Here is a 20,106-nt window from a genome sequence, read left to right as displayed (position 1 = left end):
AGTAATCGAATGATATTGCATGACATTATTTTCTCGTAATATATAGCTAAAAAAATGTGAATTTGCAATCCATTCATATGTTTGTTTTATTTTGATTACATGGAGAGCAGTTACACGGAAATGCGTAGTGCCTTGTAAAATTATTTTTACATCTATATGTGTTCAAAAATAATGGGTACAATATTGGTGTTAAGTGACATGTCTGAAAAGATTGACGTGATGTCTACGTATCTAATTATCTTATTCACACATGTCACTGAAAATTTATTAAACAGAATATCGTTGAACAAAATTACCATCAGTTCAAGTCTTTGTTGCAAAAATCTGACCATCCGGCTTAAAACCAACAACAGGAAGAACAAATGAATGAGTCAAAATCAATGTTTGTCTTTCTATATAGTTTGTAAGAGTAATCAGTGACCTTTCGTAAGATATATAATTTGTGCAAATTGGATCATCCTACTTCATTCAAAATGTGGCTGAAACAAGAGAGAGTTTAATAGGAGTTGCAGTTTCATAGAAAGGAGAGAAAAGAACATTTCCATAATATATCACGGTCACTCAGACATGCTGAGCAGAAGTATCAACGAAGATCACGATGAAAACAGCGCTTGTCCAAAGGAAAAACAAAAAACAAACATGATGCAGAAAACTGATAATATCTCGATTTTTTTATTTATTTATTTTTTTTTTAAGGAGCCGTATTTTGACAGTAAGTACAGAAAAGATTATACTTACCCATGTAACAAAAAATTTAAAAAATTGAGTCGGTCAACCAAAAGGCTACTTCGCTCCATTAAAGATTGCCCTAATATCCGACCTTATGTGGGTTTTAAGCCGGGTAGTCACAAATGAAAGTATTCTGAATGGAAGCTCATAATGCATGTGTTTCAAAGTGTACAGCAAAATGGGGAATTATTTTTACTGTGAAAGAAGGTGAATTTGCCAATTGTAAAAATTGATTCCTGCAATATGAACTTTAATAGGCAGATACATGTGTCAAAGAGATAAATAGAAGTACAGAAGTTGAAATAAAATGGATATAATGAAGAAATAATAGGCTAGCTGGATTGTCAATTCTTGGTCAAGTGTGTTATCTAATTTGGTTCTGGCGTTGAATTGCATCTTCGATATTATATCAATGACTGCGAACAACATTATCCTCTGATTAAGGGATAGCTCCTTGCTCTAATCAAGGTCACTAAAAGTGATGGGGCATGGTGATTTACGTGGCAACACTCGCACGCGCACACACACACACACACATGCACACACTCACAGACACACACATACACACGCACACACACACACACACACACACACACACACACACAAATGTATACCATGTTCACAACACTGCAAGTTTTTATCTTCCTGGTGGTTCAGAGTCCCTGTGGACGGCGGCATCATCATGGACGTTGCGGTTGTTGCCATGATAAATATACGTCAAAAATGTGATCCTGGCTCGATGAGTCGAATTTCTTTCAATTTGTGTACGTCTAATATTTGTTCCCGGGCGACGAATTGCAACATCTACTTCCGATCTCTCGGTGACTGATGATAAAATTGTCTCTCCGGAGATTTAGGGGGGGGGGGGGCATCGTATGATTATGTTTACTTTCTGTCCCATTGGCGATTATGATTCTGTGAGCTTCCGTTTTAAAGTGACATACCCTACTCACACGGCAGCAAATGAATTTCTTTGCATGCGCCTCCCCCGCCCGTGCCACCCCACCCCGTCATTTTCCATAGCAAAGAATAAGAAGGAGAAGGAAAAGAAAGAAGAAGGAAGAAAAAAAAAACATGTTTACAGAACCCATTTCAGTTCTCTTACCTGTGGTTGCTTGACTGAAAGCTTGGCACAAGGATTTGTGGTTTTGATAACAGAAGAAAGGAGTGGGATCACTTGGAGTTAGGCAGCTTGAAGGGGGATGAAGGTGGGAGCTTATGTTCCAATTTTTCAAATTGAAATTAAAAACAATAACAATGCCGATATTTTTCTTCTTCTTTTTTTTCTCTCTCTCTCCTGTAATGGCTTGTTTTGTTTTTTGTTGTTTTTTGTTGTTTTTTTTTTCGCTATTAGATGACATTGACCAACGGTGACTATTACAGAATTCGGTTACTTAATTGCCTATTTTCTTGCCCTAGAAATGTTTAAGAATTCACTGCGAGAGCTAAAAGATTAAAATAATCGCTCGCTTCCCACAACCTCTAAGACTTTAAAGGGACTTATCACACCATAAGCCTTTGATCATCTACATCCCACTGGCTGTAATAGATAACTCCCCTTTAAAAGCCCGTGGTATACAGTTTGCATGAAAGTGTACTTCGAGTGGAAATCGTCCTGTCTGACGACTTGCTATAATTATGCAGGAATTGAAAATTTCAGCAGCGTAGGCCTGCGCCATAAACAACACTCGGCTGCAAGTATAATCGTAAAGCAACACTATATACGATATAAAACTTAGAATCTTAAAACGTAGTAAAATATATGGGAATAATTTCATGACATAGAGCTGATGTCCATTAATTTACTTATTTATTCATTTATCATTTATTATACTATAGATTTGATTATGCATTTATTCATTTTTTCATCTATCAAGAATCATTTACCTTTTGATGAAATATTTATGTTTTATTTATTCTTTTTTATTTATCTATTTATCTATTCATTTAAGTAGTTAGTTATTTCGGTTGTGTCTGGCTCTGTTGGTGTTTACCCTGCTGTGACTGTTGGTCATGTGACCTATAGCATTGTAATATTGCATAAAAGTGTAGTTCAGTATTCAGTTAAAGTCAAATCATAATTTCCTAAGTATAATATATATGTGCATAAGGACGAGACTCCTGAAGAAAGGAATAAACTCACTTCTTTCCTGGAAAAAAAAAATGCATTACCAAGTTATATCTGGATTATATACATACATAATTTATATATATACATATATATATATATATATATATATATACATGCTTAGGAAATTATTTGAATTTTTTACTGTCTGAATTCTGGCCCTATGCGTTTGAGTATCTTAATGTTCTTGCTTCTTGGACGGAATCAGTAAAACTTTTCAAAACGATACCATCACTAAGCTCAAAAATATCCAACTTAATTGAAAATATTATCCATCTTTCAGGTAGGAAAGTGGATGATATGATTTTTTTTTCTTTTTGCTTTTTGCTTTTTGCATGCTTTCAACGGGCTGCTCTGTCTTGTAAAGAGACATCCACTGTGTCCAGAATGTTATTCTTTGAATATCATGCACGAATTTTAATTACTACAAAACATCTATCAATATTCTCTATACGCAACATAGTGGCCTGTGTACAAAACGGTTCCATGACATTTGCTCCTGCGACAATCGTTCCAATGAAATATCTGCATGCTAAACCAAACATAAATTATACCCTCAAACATATATCAAACCACAACCCTAACCATTACATCAAACTACACTCAAAACCCTAACCCACAACCCTTCCTAACTATAAGTCGTCGGATAAAGTAAGACAAGAACAATCATTGTCGCAGGAGTAACTGTCGTGTCAACGCAGAAAACTCATTTAGTGCGCAAAGCCCGAAAACGTTGAAAATGCATTTCTGTTGTATGGGGGACATTATTTTCATTCCTTCATTGTCGGCTCTAAAATTCTTCGTAAAATCAGATTTAGGTACGTCATCGAAAATGATATGTTTTCAGCTGTATACACGAACATTAAGACAACATACATCAGCTGAGCCGAAAAGGAAAAATCAATATTACACGCGAGAAAACACAGGAACTGTTTATACTGACATATATCAAAACATTTGGCTTATTGAATGCCTCTAGACAAATTGCATTATATCTTGTCATTCACAAAGAATAATGAATGTCGTTAAAAGGGAATGAAAAAAAAAATCATCTTGATTATTTGGTCTTCTTGATGAATCCTTCAGCGATATACGAGAAAAATCTAATCTTATATTGGCCGTTGGAAGTTACACAGTGGGCGGAAATAATCTCATTAAAAACATCCTCTCTGACGGGACCAGTATTCGGGGAATGATTGAAATTGAGAAGATATCAATTTTGATGGACATTTCCAATCGTCTGTCGATTTCACTTCATCTCATCCCTGCCCACCCCCCCCCCCCCCCCCGCCGCAAGTGACAAAGGAAGGAGAGAGAATGGAGAGAAAGAGAGAGCGAGAGAGAGAGCGAGAGAGGAAAAGATGTCGGTTTTTAATAGACGGATTTTTTTTTTCGTGGTTCGTGTTGTGTCTTCATACATGGTGGTTTTAGTGTTCCCTCCGATATAGCTTTTTCCCCAAAGTATTTCAGCCTTTTATTGGTCATACACAGTTTTATTTCATCTCATTTCATTTATTCCATTTCCAAAAGAAGTAGTTTTACAGTATGAAATTTGCATATAAATGAATAATGCAGCTCATTTCTTATAACAAGGGAAATATGGTGAAAAGAAATACAATAATCTACTGTGACTTTACTGTTAAAAAGAATGAAGATTTGAAGGGTTTGTTTGCAAAAACCGATAAGTCCATTTTTGAAGATTTTGAAGTACGTTCTCTGTCATAAAGTGCAAAATAATACCTTTTAAATGATATATTGGTCACTACATATAAAGGTATATTTTTGAAGTTATGGTCAAAAGAAGCAAATATTTTCTTATTATTCTCTTTATTTTTCTTGACCTTTAATCGCAAATATCTCCATTTGGCAAATATGGACTTATCGGTTTTTGCAAACAAACTCTTCATTTGTTAGCTTTGTTTGGATACATTTAGAGATCGATTATTGATCATTCAAATTAGATTTCCCCGTTACCGTGACAATACTGATGTTTCATCTTCCACCGAACGTTTGTTTTTCTTTGTGCTGAATATATCATACGCTATTCCGGCTTTTATTTTATTGTCTGTCTTCTGTGTCACTAACGTATATCGCATCTTGCTCGTTTGCGCATGTTGTCCTTCATCTTTCAATTTTAAAGCATCCTTCATCCAATGTGACATCCCTGACCTGTTACCGTGTTCCATCCATCCAGTGATCTCCTTTCCCACCTCTCCAGAATAAGGACAATATCCCTGTATATCCCACTCTCTCTCTCTCCCCTTCTTTCTCTTTCCCTCCCTCGCTTTCTCCTGGGTGTTCGTTCTCTTCTCCTCTTTCGCGAGATGATTTTTTTTTCTTTGTTTCCGATCTCATGTCACGTGACGCGACTGCTTTCCGACGCCGCGTGCCATTTCTCGCTGACTGCTCTTTCAGCGCTCATCGAGCAAATAACCGTACCCAGAGAATGCTGCAGCTCGTCTTTGCTCCATAGTGGAGACAAGTGGCGGCAGAGCTCGAAATGAAGTCGGCTGCTAATCAAGCTCTCCGCATTACCGCTCGTCGGTGAGGCACCGGAGGAATAGAGAGACCTCGTCTGATCTATAGCTAGCAATCTTTACCATGACAGTCGCGTCGTTTGGTAGCGCTTACCCCCGGGCGCCGGAAAATTGCCCCGCTCGCCGGTCAGGCCAGACACAAACATGCGTGTTGATCCATGCTGCTCTGTGATTAAGGGATATACCATACCATGCATTTGAGACAGTGGCTTGTGGTGCAGGTGACGGTGTGGAATGTGGGGTACTTGTTCACTATCCTAGCCAGCGAGACCCCCTCCAGCCATTCGAATCCCCGTTGGCCCTCCCCTGCCGTCGCTACTCTCTCCTCGAACGCATCCTCCGTTGGCCTTTTCCCTACGCCACAACCTTCAACCCCATATATTTCCGGGTCACAAACCGGAAGTGGTACCTGGAAGGAACAGACCTTTAACCCTTTCATTGTCACGCCTACACCTTCTCCTACACTTCACGGGTCCAGTGCCTTCGAAAGGAACACTTTGCAGCCGAGCGCCACGCCCTTGCTTGTAGAGACACCTCGGTTCCATGTGCCTCCCTCACAGCCTTCAACAACTTTTCATACAGGACTTCATGTCGAATCGGCATCACATATTCAAGGACCAACCCAGACCAGACTCTGGAGGCGTGACCTGTCCTCAGGATACACGACCATACCTCACATACACCATTCACATACACTCGAATCAGTCAAAGCAACAACCATGCTCTCATCATCATCACCATCATCACCATCATTATCATCATCATCATCATCACCAACACCATCATCATCATTATCAATATCAGAACATTCATTACCTTCCATCAGGCTAATTCGGCCTTCCTACTCATTTTCTCATTCATCCCCATCATCTCCCCTTCACTTTCATCAATCGCCGACTCCCTCTCCTCCAGATCATGCTCCACCATCCATTTCCTCCTCCTCCTCCTCCTCATTATCTTCATCATCCTTTCCCCATTCTCCGGGAGCAATATCGAACTGGTGGAGAAATGGCACGACTGCCGAACTCTCCTTTGTAGTGGAGTCAGCCGGCGGTGACCGCATTGAAAGGAAAATGCGTGACGTTTCCGATAGGGATCGCGTGTCTGAAGCATCTGGTTTCTTCTCTGATGGACCAGTTTGGACCATCGAGACAATGTGGCCTGGGGCGTTGCTATCGCCAACCCCATCGCCTACCTCTTCCCTAGCAACGAGGGACCACCCGCTGATGTCTTCGGCAGAGTTCACGGAACATCAATTGCCGAGAGACTACGCTCCGCAAAGCCGTGAGTATCAATGAATGTTACAAAATGTCAATATTTGCATTGATCTACCCTAATACTCTGTCATGTGCATCATTAACGATTGATAGGAAAATACATTATGGGGATATGGTGGAAATATAATGGATACTGCAGTCTGCTAGAGATGTGAAGTTATAGTCACCGTCTGTATTTGTCGTTCAACCATTTCCTCCCTTACTTTTTTTTCTGATTGTCTTTGGTAAAGTGTCGGCTCAGGCACTATTTTCATGATAAATCACTCAACCATATCCAGATGTTCTTTCTCTTTGACGGCACATACGGATATGAGAATGTGTTTGACTCAATAATGAATGTGCATACCAATCATGATTAGAATGCTTTTGGGCGCATTTGTCATAAACATTATTACGTGTGTGCTTGTGTGTTTATGTATTTGTTTGTAGATGAGTGTGCAAAAATATATACACCCACACACACACACACACACACGCAAATAGAAACACACATGTACACTTATATACTTACACATTCTCATAATCTTCTTTCCTTTTTTTCTCTTGAGAGAAAATCTTATTCACAATGCTGAACAACCAACAAATTTTACATGTATATATACACGACAAATACCAGCTTTCAAAGCAGTAGCATCATCCTTTTGAAAAATTATTACCGTTGAAAGTGAAAAATGTGTAAAGGACAACTAATCGCACTAATCTACAAAAAAAAAAGGTTTATAAATATGCCCAAAACACGATTACAAGTTTATTTATGATCCCAAACATTAGCCTTAAGTAAAAGAAGACCTGTTCTTTCAGAAAATATGAAAAACTCAAGATTGGCAGGGTTCCCTCCCCTTTCACGTACACTTGAGTCCTGACACAAATCAGTTTGTGAAAGACTTTTTGTTGGTTTTATGATGGACGGTCATATATATATATATGCATATATATATATATATATATATATATATATATATATATATATATATATATATATATATATATATATATATTATAATATTATACATAAAGTACTGTACAACCTGCTTCTCTAGCGAAGTGAGGTCTGTTCATGCAGGAAACGAGCATAAAGCCTACTTCCTTTCAGATACAAACACACGTCCACCCACCAAGGACGCAAACACACGTGGCTTTTGTTACTAAAATCGTTTCATTTTGTTCGCTCTCATTGCTGCCTATTAAAAAGACCAAAAGTAAACGATTCTGGCGATCAAGTGGTATTCAGTGGACGGGTGTCAATCAAACTGGGTACACCTGCACCACCACCTGTGGAGGATGTGAGCTAGAAAACGAGGAGGAGCTTATGGCGCCGATAAATGAAAAGAGCAGACAGCAGGAGGGTGAGGTTTTGGATGTTTGGGAGGAGGAGGGGCGGCAGGAGAAAACAAGATGAAGATGGCAAATAAAGATCAAAATATAGGAGAAGCAAGAATATGAGCAATGGCAACACTTATGTCTGTATAAGGTTTATCATGGTTGTATCTAAAGAAAAGAAATACCGGTGACAGCAATTAAAAATATGACTTATTGTCTGTCATTAAAAAGGAGGATTGTAGGGATAATTAGTGATAACGAAAATAATAATCATTATTATTATCATTATTATTATTATTATTATTATTATTATTATTATTATTATTGTTATTATTATTATTATTATCATCATCATTAGTAGTGATAGTAGTAGTAGTAGTAGTAGTAGTAGTAGTAGTAGTAGTAGGACTGGTATTATCTACAATAATGATAACCCCCCGTTTCTTCAATACGGTTTATTTGCATTTGCTGGAAATTGCGTATATATTATCTGAAGACAGAAATAGTAACAACAACAACAACAACAGCAACAACCATGTATGGCGTTTATTAAAGACAAAACTGTTTCTATAAGGGCTTTGCAAGTAAAAAAAAAAAAAAAAGAAACCAACATAAATCAACAGCAAGTACAAATAATCCATATATTTCATAATAATTGAAATAGGTCTCTAAATAAATAGATCTTGAGTTTCTTTCAGAAAATGATATACTTTGCAGAATCGAGAATAACCCGTATAATCATTTTGCAAGGTCATTACTAAGGTAAGAATGATGATTTTCTTAATATTCTATCAAAATCAGTGATGAGGGGAAAAAGAACAAAAACTACCAGACAACCATAGAAGCATGACAAATGGAAAATTATACACCACTGACACAAATGTCATGACTGATTTAAAAAAAAAAAAATCGACAATCTTACACTTTCTTACAAATTCAGTGCCGTATTTTCTTCTTATACTTTATACCTATCTATTTACTCACCGTGAGTAATTGATACCAGCATGAAACTTCACTCTGCTTTGCTGAACAAGTCACTCTTGGTATTTTGCTGCTCCGAAAATGACAGTTCTGTGACAATTCTCTTTCATCACGTTTATCTCTCACGTTTATGCTTAGCCGTAATCCACAGTTAAAGAGTGATTATTGATGAGGGACTGAGGCAAAATATTATGTTGCAGATTTTGATACGGATTCGGTGGAAATTGAAAATGAATCAACTGCGAATGCAAAGGCATGCCAGTGTGTCATGTCATCCAGGATTGCAAAGCTATAGAAAACGAAAAACAAAAACAATATCAGGTGGAGGAGCAGAAACAGGAGGAGATAGAGGAGGAGGAGGAGGAGGAGGAGGAGGAGGAGGAGGGGGAGGAGGAGGAGGGGGAGGAGGAGGAGGAGGAGGAGAAGGAGAAGGAGGAGAAGAAGGAGGAGGAGGAGGAGGAAGAGAAGGAGGAGGAGGGGAGGAGGAGGTCGAGGAGGGGGAGGAGGAGGAGGAGGAGGAGGAGGAGGAGGAGGGGGATGAAGAGGAGGGGGAGGAGGAGGTGGAGGAGGTGAAGGAGGAGAGAGAGAAAGAGAGAGAGAGAGAGAGGGATAGAGAACATCTAGAGGAGGATTAGCTTAAGGATTTTTTAGAGATCGAGAAAACAATCCTGCCTTCGTTTTGTTTTTAGAAACTGCTGATTACACCAACTATTTTCTTCTATTCGCTGACCCACGATGCATCCATTACTTGACCTCATATCTAGCAGCTTGCTTTTATGATGTATTCTTAGGGGAGATATTGTTTCTACCATGAAATATTTGATTATAACGCAGATCGGCTGCTGGCGAAATGTAGCAAAGTCAGGGGAGCTCAGCGTTCAAGTCATGCGGGAAAACTGCACCCAAAATAGCCTTACAACCACAGGTGCGTTTGATGTGAGTGGTGATCTTTGTTGCTAGCTGCCCCGTTACATAAGATCATGACAAATAAACGCAGACACATATACGAAAACAGAATACAAATCATCATTATTTCTATTTTTCTACGATTATAAGAAGGTATAAAACATGAATAGACTCTCGTAGTAACCAGACCTGTCCTAGCCAAAATGTCACGAATGTAGAAACTTGCTGTGTATGTGTGTGTGTGTGTGTGTGTATGTATGTGTGTATGTATGTATTTTAGTTGTAAACATAATAGTTATACTCATGATCCCGAAAATTGTTATTGTGGGAATGCTTGTAAAAATATTTTAAAAAATGGAAAGAAAAGAGTAGTCAAGTAGACAATGTTTTCATCCTACCCGTGTTACATGCATTATTTGCCATTTGCGGATGAAAGAAAAATTCCGGTTTTAGTGCTTCAACATAGTAAAAAAAAATAATAATAAAAAAAAATAGTGAGTTAGGGATAGAAACAATAAATGTAAAAATGTTAATCAGTATAATCAATGTTAAGTATTGATAAATATACAAAATGTGAATAATAGTTAAAACAACATTGCTTCTAGAATAAACCGGGTACAGTCATGGTTTATTAAGAAAAAAAAAACACACAATAGTGTTATCTCTTTATTTTTTATTGCGATATTTTTTTTTTTAATATGGTAGGATGTTTTGTCATACAACTGACCTACACATATGCATCAAATGTGATAGTGTTAATATTTCTTTGAATCACTGCTTCCAGGTGGTAAACAATACTTTGACCCTTACAGGTCGACATAATGCGACCTTTGAAAGGAGGGAGTGATTTTCTGCTTTGCGATTGTTTCGTCCTCTCATCAATATTTCACTCTGCTCGAGGCGAGATGCCGAGCTATAGCGTATATCCTATTCTCCCTTGTTTTGTGACATGCCCCGTGGGCTCTGCCATGCAATAGTCTGTTCGTTTGGGCAGGAAAATTATTGTTTACCGCTTGATTGATTTTATTCTTGTTTCTGTTTAAATATTCAGGAAGGACAGACAAATAGAAAGAGAGACAGACAGACAGACAGACAGAGAAAACACAAATAAAAAAAGAGAAGGAACAACTACAAAAGAGACACACAGATAGCAGTAAAATATCTAAGGCTAGTGCAATCTAACGCAAAAATGTTCCCACAATGAATCATACAATCCCACAATCGATGTGTCAGGTTATCTGTGACGACAGACGAAAAAAAAGAGCAAAACACGAGGTCAGGCACACGGTGAGAAAAAGATATGGTTACGAATGTCGAGTATGTTGCAAAAATGAGCACTTCATACCCTTCAGGCATTGCAGCAATCGGCAGAGAGATCCGAACTGTATAGCGAACCCAATCCAACCTGACTTTGAAGATAACGCTTCCCTTTTTGCCTACGTAAAGATGTATTCCTTTGCATGGCCGTGTTAAGTTAATTTTTAATATGTGTGTAAAAGATGACACCCTCTCCCCTCCCACCTACACACAAACACAACTTACCCCCTTCCAGATTACCTCCCTAAACCCTAAGAATCACGACAAATGAAAGGGAAGAACAGAAGGAATAACAAGAAATGTATGATATTGGGTATGCACGGCCGTCTCCACATTTTTAAAGGGGGGGGGGGAGGGGGTTATGCCATTTCTGGTGCCACTTCCGAGTTTCATCAGCTAACACGAAAACACAAAACAAAGAACAAGCCTTCCCCACACTTCCTCTACATTCATCGCCTGCCAAGAACAACTTCCTCCCTCCTCTAGAACAACTTCCAAAACAGACAAAGATTAACTACTTGTTGGTTCTGGTACCACTTCCGGGGTTAAAAAAGGAAAAGAAATAATGTTGTGTGTATACTATGAAGCAGTACGCGTGTGTGTTTGCGCATGCGTTTGAGACAGAGAGAAAGAGAAAGAGAGAGATGAAAAAAAAAATTATGTGACTGAAACGAACGTGATAAAAGAAAAACAACATACACACATAATGTTTTAGTAAAAAATAATTGCGTCGACCAAATTGTCTGTCAGATAGAAGTAGAGTCTAAATGCTTTTGGCACGTCATTTGCAAGATGAAGCACCCGGATTTGTGTTTCGCGTCGTCATGGCAACCTTGAAAGTCAGATTGGTTGTTGTGAGGCCTCGGATAGTTTGCTAGCTACATAGGTGTGAATAATGAACATTACCAAGAGTTTCAAGCTCCAATGCTTCATGTATTTTCATGGACGTGAGGTGCAATGTTATTGGACTTGGAAAGGTACCTTTCGACTTTACATCACAATCATGGTCATGTGATCTTGTTTTTTCCCCAAGCGATTCCAAGTCTAGTGTCAGTTATATCGATATTGCATACGCAAATTCAGCTGTTTTGTTTTCTTTTCTAAATAGTCGACAAAAGATGGAGTTACAATACATTTTTTCCCAAAATCTCCCCCCCCCCAAAAAAAAAAGAAAAAAAAAGAAAAGAAAATGGATCTCTCTAGCTGACCCTATAATTATTGCCACTGGTACTGTCTGTGCTGGAATACACTGCACTGAAATATCGTGTTAATTCGGAACGCAGTATTTAGGTACTTAAAGATCCTTAAAGGTCATGTATTCCGTTCAGGAGTCACAAAATTTTACATGGTTGAAAAATAATGTCTCTTAATGAAATCTTTTAAGAAATGAAAGACCAACCTCATGTCACTCGTGAATACCCCCCCCCCCTTTTTTTTTTGAGAGGTTTTCTTTTTTTCGGGGACAGAATAAATTAAGTGGATATCTTCAGTATTGTTTTTTTTTTTCATTAATAATAAAGGAGTTTCAAGTATTACTCATCTGAGGAAATATCTGTATCACCTTTTTCTATAAAATAACAGCGTATGAAAGGAATCTAAGTTTCAGTGTTGCAGAGGGACAACGTTCGTCCTCCAAATCTCTCATACTCAGCATAATGTACTTTATACGGCATGTCGTATCCTTTCACACTCTTTCAAATCGTTTTTCTAGAAAAGGGGTACATATTTCCTTTAAATCCCTTTATAAAGGTCGAGGAATTATCGTGCCATATCGCATTCATGATGGAGAAAATCTTGCCCAAAGTAGGATTTGGATCGTAATCGCAATCGCTCCATTTCTCGCGACCTGTTGTTGTTGTTGTTGTTTATAGATAAACTGTAATATAGGGCGATAATGACTAACACGTTTTAGCTGTTATCGCGTTATTTCGGGCAGTGTCATACCACCTTGTGATTTCGTGGTGACAATTACGCCCTGCAAGCTGAGTTATAGGAAAAAAAAACCGAGAGCAGCTAGTAATAAAACTGATTGCCAGAAACGTTGTGGGAGCGGTGCTTTGACAAACCGCAATATCATAAAATGGCATTTCGTATTTCTGCTTTCAGTTGGCTTTTATAGATGTGGCAAACCCACCTGTGGTTCTGACATTAAGATGATGTATATTTGAACCAATGCAATTTCGCACACAATGCACATAATCCGATATGTAGCTTTCGATGTTTTTTTTTTTCACCCTCGAGGACAATATCTATTTCTGTTCAAACTTGAAGAATATCTCAATTCAAAATAGTGTGAAATCGAGTGTTTGAGTGTTTTTTTTTTCTCTTATAATAGTCCATATCGTGGTTTCGACTAAATTATTTGTGACGTCTTTTCTTGTAAGACACTTATATAAATTTAACATTTGGCTGATTTTTACTTCACATGATATCACGAACAAAGTTTGTTTACGATATCAACGCACTTTTGGAGTACTACACTGAAAGATAGTTCATAATACCTGTTTCAATACTGCGTTGGAATAGTACTTCACCATGATATTTCTTTTCTTTTCTGTCAAATGCAACTATCAAGATAAAACATGACAAAGCAATCCTTTGAAAAGCATTATGTTTAATTGAAATTATTACAGAATTAGCCAGCTATAATCATCGGACTTATATGAATTTCTAAAAGTACAGAAACAGAAACACTTTTGTTCACACATGTCAAAAATCCCTTCAATTGCAATATTCCTACACCGGGCAAACAGAATTTCATCAAGTCTCATCCAATTTCATCTTATATGAAAACTAACACGTTAAAGACGTATTTAATTGAAAGTTAAACTTATCACTACCATACATCATGTACATCTTATACAACATCAAGTTTTATTTTCCCCTACAGCAAATGCAGATTAACAGATTTTTACACATCAAAACCTCAGTGTCTGTACGTGTTTGAACAAATCAAAATACGAACACTAGCATATTTTTTTTTTGATATATGAATTAATCCTAGTTGATAATTTTATCTCAATCGCGATCTAATGACACACGTGTCAGTGTAAAGCATTATGGCAACGTGTTCAGCATGTTTATTGCGCGCGTGTGTGTGTGTGTGTGTGTGTGTGTTTTATTTTCGAAGATTATGATTCTGTCATTACAGTATGTTTCCGAACTTGCTCTGAGAAGACTACAATAATCAATACAAACCATAGTTCCGAAGCCCTAACGATCCCCAATTCAAAACGAAAGTGCCTTGCTATCTGGCTGAAATATTTTCCTGCTTTATAGATATATGATTGAGCTTTTATACCTAAAAACAGTAGAAAAGAAATATATGATTATAAAAGAAAAAAAAAACAGATAAAGGGATCGTAACTGTATATATTTGTTTGTAATGAATCCTACCACAAAAAGAGATAAATTACTTGTGACTTGTTTATATTACTTATAATAGTTAGATTCTTAGTAATAAATAAATTATGTACCCGATACGGGTCGTGACGATAGAATAGAATATACCAAGTAGCAGCTCCTAGTTTCTTTGGTGTTGTTGTTGTTGTCGTTCGCCAAGGAGAGGGGTATATTAAAACTTGACGCCTTCATTGGCCGGCAGTGTCCCCCTTTCTCCCCCCCCCCCCCCCCAGCCCTTGAATTGAGCTCACTATGGAATAATATCCCATTGCTCTTTGATCGTGTTATCTTCTCTCTTTTTTTTTTTTAACTGCGTATCTTTTTTTTTTTATACAAGACAAAGCAAAAATGTTGCGTGTGTTTTAAGTTGTCTGTTTTTTCGGCAGTATAATTCGGTGGATCCGTGTTAAGTTATTATGCCCTCTGGCATACATAAAAGAAGGCATATTCTCGGGAGACACAAACGAGAGGAAACATAATGTATTTATGAGAGGAAACATATATATATATATATATATATATATACGAGAGGAAACATATATTCTCGGCAGACATGAAAGAGACATGGATACAGCACAATGAGTAGAGCATTACATCGTAATCGGCTATCTATGGATGTAATTTAGGGGAATCTGACCCAGAGGCTGGGTTATGCATCCGTGCGCCAGATTAGGAAGATGTTTGTACGATGGAGGAAAAATTAGCACAACGAAGAGACAGGACAAGAGAAAGAGAAAAAGAGAGAAAATGGACTCTGGGTGGCGTGTCTCAAAGAGAAATTTGAAATCAACAACAACAACAAAGAAAAAAAAAGGAAATCTGAATAGAATTCCAATTTGGCTGGTCAAGTAAGAATGACGAGAAAAAAAAATAAACGAATTTCTACTACTTATATTATGTTTGTTCACGTGTACACAATCCCGTTATGTAGTGGAGGCACAATGTGTCATCATAATAAAACAATAATAAAGGACATTTAATTGTGGAGCTACTATGATAAAATAATCTACTGCTCATACAAAGTAATAATCACTACATACATAATTCAAACATAAAATGCATTGTTCAAAAGATGAGTTTTGAACCTGGTCTTAAACTCATTAACTGTAGCTGCTTGCATCACAAACGGATGGAGATTATTCCATGATTTCGGTGCCGCATACAAGAATGCCCTGTCACCAAGAGTAACTATTGATTTCCCAAATGGCTATTTCAATAGTGTTTGATCCCGTGAGCTTCGGAGATGATAAAATACTGTGTGTGTGTGTGGATACATCCATCCACCTTTTACTCAATACAGGAGGAATAATTCATTCAAAGAAAGCAAAGCAGTTTTTACATGGGTTATCATCATTACTATTACTATCATCATCATCATCATCATCATCATCATCATCATCACTGTAGCTTACATCGTTTGTCATTGTCATTTCTACCATTTATCCAAGCAATGTCTATTATTCTTTTTATCAATTAATTTTCCCCTTGTTACAAGACACGACCCTCAAATTCCCCCACACACAGAGAAATTACGGTTCTAATTTGCACCCTAGAGGGTGCATATCGTTGTAACACCAGCGGCTCCATTTAGGGTTCTATTTTTGGGGGTGCTTATTTAGCACCCTATATTTAACACCATATATGGTGCATATTTGCACCCCTCCATTGGGTTCCCTTTTGCACCCAATAGGGTTCATATCGTTGTAACACCAGCGGCTCCATTTAGGGTTCTATTTTTTTGGGTGCTTATTTAGCACCCTATATTTAACACCAGATATGGTGCATATTTGCACCCCTCCAATGGGTTCCCTTTCTGCACCCCATAGGGTGAACAAAAATTCAGTTGCAAATTTGCACCCTTTCTGGTTCATATCGTTGTAACACCAGCGGCTCCATTTAGGGTTCTATTTTGGGGGGTTCTTATTTAGCACCCTATATTCAACACCCTATAAGGTGCAAATATGGACCTCTATACAGGGTTCCCCTTCTGCACCTCATACCTGCACCCACTATGGTTCATACTGTTATTGTTGTAATTTTGCACCCTATGGGGTGATAAAGTCACCGCAATATAGGATGCAATACAATTTGCACACGTCTCTATTTAGGGTTACCTTTCTGCACCCCATATGGTGAAAATTATAACCTTTACCAAAATAATCATATACTGAATGCATTCACTGACTTCACAAACAATTACCTAAGGTAACACTCCAGACATGAAGCAAAAATAGCATGCACAGATTTACACACAGTTTCTCAGTCAATTAAATCCACAATCTTTCGAAAACTGAAGTCAGAGACTTCAATTCAACAACAAATAGAACATAAACATGATGAATACAGTGCATACTTACATATAAATTATTAACATTTTATTATATGTCTCATGGAAGAGGGACAAGTTAACAGCGATTTTCTTTTTCATGGTTTACTTTAAAATGAACATCAAATATACATTGTATTTCTACAAATTCTCATACGAGATGCATATTTTGTCATAAAAAGGGCAATGTAAATCAAAAATGTATGAAATTTGGTCAGTACATTGAATAAGAAGAAAAAAATATTCGTTCTTTCCATCAAATGATTACTTTTTCTTCTTTTAAAGGAAGTTACCACATTGACAAAAAGCACTAATTCTTTTTATACAAAAAATCCCTGAAGCTTGTGCAGAGTAATAGTAAACTATGTGACAAATATCTTTCACATTGTCCTTTTACTTCTAGAATGGATCATAGATATGTATCTTGAATTTACCGGTACATCTTACGGTAATCAAAAGCACCTTTATGACGCTCTTAGACATTAACAGCGATATGTCAACTCTGATTTCTCGTACACAAATTATTGCCAAAACAATGAAGGGTATGGCAAAGTTCTGTCATATATGAAACTCGCTACTTGTACTGACATATTCCATCCAATTCCAAGCTTGAGAGCTTGCGAATGTGCCCCATTATACAATTAGTATACTTCACATTTTGTTTTTCATATACAATTACACCAATGATAAGGTGAAAAAAGAATCAAAAAATGAAGAATGCACATCTAAATTTGGTTACTTTTTTATGCACACAGCTAAAGATATGTCCCAGTTATAAATCTCGGGCAGAATAGCACATCTGAAAACACCTTTCATTGCATCAAATTAACATTAACAATTCCACAGTAAATGTTACCTCAGAAAGGGAAAATAAGGTTAACCAATCAGTGGTATGACAAACTGGACATAAAGAGGAAGGAATATGTCTTCAGTGAGACAAGTTTAAAAACAATTTTTTTTTGATACATTGGGTTTTTTTTTTTCTCCAAGCGATGGAAACAAGAAGCTCATTGTACTCAGTAGACCATAAATGTAATTACACAATATATGCAGTTTAGCCCCAACATTCAAAATATTGTAAAGAGCAGTCGATTTTTCACATTTATAAAGCAGGTATTGGTATTGGCACCATCACAAGCATAATGATCAGGAGCAAAATATATTATTATTACTATTATCATCATTATTATTCCTGTTATTATTATCATCATCATTATTATCATTATTACTAGTACCATCAATATTTTACAGAGATTTATGATCATGCATGAGAAATACCTCAAGTGTTGATGTTACAGTCTCACAACTCTCCCAATCATTTTAACACTTAATTTTCACCAAACCTTACACAAATATATCAGCACTTTATACAACCTACTTAAAGAAAGCTTGAAATTATAATCAGAGTTAGAGGGCAAGTCCACCTTCATATAGACCTACATGTGGATTGAGTGAATGCGCAGCAATAAGCCAGTCCGGAGATAGCTCATGTGCACATAGGTACAAATGACCTTTCATTTTTCTCAACTGGTTAGGCACTTCACTCAATGCAAAGTGACATAATGCAGCAGCTTGCCCACCATAGCCATTTATGGAACTCATATTCAAACAAAAAATGAACCTAACCAGTGTAGATGAAGTGACCAGTATGGTTCGTCAATCAACACTTATTGAATCATCTATTTTATTAAGTGCTGTCTTGAATATGTTAAAAAACTTTTTTTGTGTGTTAACATTGCCAAATACCAGGCTTGCTGTCAAGTGGATGTACTGGCAGGCACCATTTATAAGGATTCCATGACTAATCCTAGCATTACACATGCTTATCTCAGTGAAATTAAAAAAACCAACCTGTCTCTCGGTACAAATAACCTTTTTCTGCACATGCTCAAACTGGTACCCCAAACTAGCTTATACTATTAGAACACATCAGAAAAAATTTGAAAAGCGGACATTCAGTTCAAAAGTTAATAATCTTTAAATCATTTGTGCAGTCGCAGCAGAGTGAGAAGACTTTATGATGTCACATGCGTAGAACAATTTAAGGAAAACCTAAAAAGAATTTCAATTGTTTTTTCTTTTAGGAAAAACATGCACATTTACTTGACAAGTCACTGACGTATGTAAGGAATTGATAATAGTTTCTGCCTTCTTAAAGAGTGAAGTCCAGTGTTCTTTTATATGCAAAAAAAGTAGATATGATATGTTGAGCTTTCTCAGGTTTTGGAACAAACTCTATTTTTTTTAATCCTTATATACATAAAGGGTTTGTGAGAAAATCATGCTTTTGTCAAGTGTCACAAAGCTACTCCACTTATGACATTGCATTGCCAGAGATTGCCCAAAATTGACATACATTGTGTGGCTGTCTACTACAAAAAACAGCAGGCAACTTATTTTTTTTTTTGTGTTCCCTACTTAAACAATCAATTCAAAGTGTGCATGTGTTGTTGAAGCACTGAGGCTATCGATGGTGAAGAAATAACTAAAATATGAACAATACAAACTAACCCCATCTAGTATGAAATATAATGGAAAGCATACTTTGAGTATTTCATATCCATTAGCAGATTCATATTTTCATCCATAATCCACCCTCCCCCCCCCCCCAAAAAAAAAAAGATAAAAGTGAATAGAAGTCAAGTTCTTTTTAGACTGTGTTTAAATTTGTAATTTGCTAGTTCGTTCTCTTGTATTTTTCTATTATATATTTCTTTAGAGTATTCTTGTTAATATTCAAGGCCAGTGCATTCTAAGAAAGGGAATAACCTGACAACAGTTTAGAAGACAGAATAAATAGTTACTGTTATCTATGAAATTAGACATTTTCACATATATTTTGCAAAAAAAAATGCTAATCTTCATTTCATGGAGTGGCTTTATTCTCACCCTCGGCTAAAAACAGGGAGGTGATTACTTTCTGGATTAAAATGGAAAGATGTTTCTAGAGCCGTGGTGTTTAGCAATTCTAATGGGGGGGGGGGGGGATTCAATGTGGCCCGTCTCAAATTTTATATGGTTTAAACATACATGACATATAGGAGTCTCATTATTATGCCTCCGCCCTGAATGGTGCCGGAGGCATATGTTTTCAGGTTGCCTGTCTGTCTCCCGGTCTGTACGGATGTATCTACGGAAAAATTGATGGGCTTTCATCAAACCTGGTTCAAGGATACTACATGA

At 37.1% G+C, this 20,106-nt stretch overlaps 1 protein-coding gene across 1 annotated transcript in view; it reads left to right on the top strand.

Annotated features, from left to right (window-relative positions):
- The first annotated feature begins 5,585 nt into the window (after positions 1 to 5,585).
- LOC140230202 (uncharacterized) overlaps positions 5,586 to 20,106 on the top strand; it is a 71,883-nt gene continuing 57,362 nt past the window's right edge. Inside the window, exon 1 of the mRNA XM_072310383.1 lies at positions 5,586 to 6,678. Coding sequence (XP_072166484.1) covers positions 5,586 to 6,678 — 1,093 coding nt within the window. The remainder of the gene's footprint in view (positions 6,679 to 20,106) is intronic.

The sequence above is a fragment of the Diadema setosum genome, chromosome 6 (genome assembly GCF_964275005.1).
Source record: "Diadema setosum chromosome 6, eeDiaSeto1, whole genome shotgun sequence".
Classification (NCBI taxonomy): Eukaryota; Metazoa; Echinodermata; class Echinoidea; order Diadematoida; family Diadematidae; genus Diadema; species Diadema setosum.
This window is presented reverse-complemented; position numbering and strand designations above follow the sequence as displayed.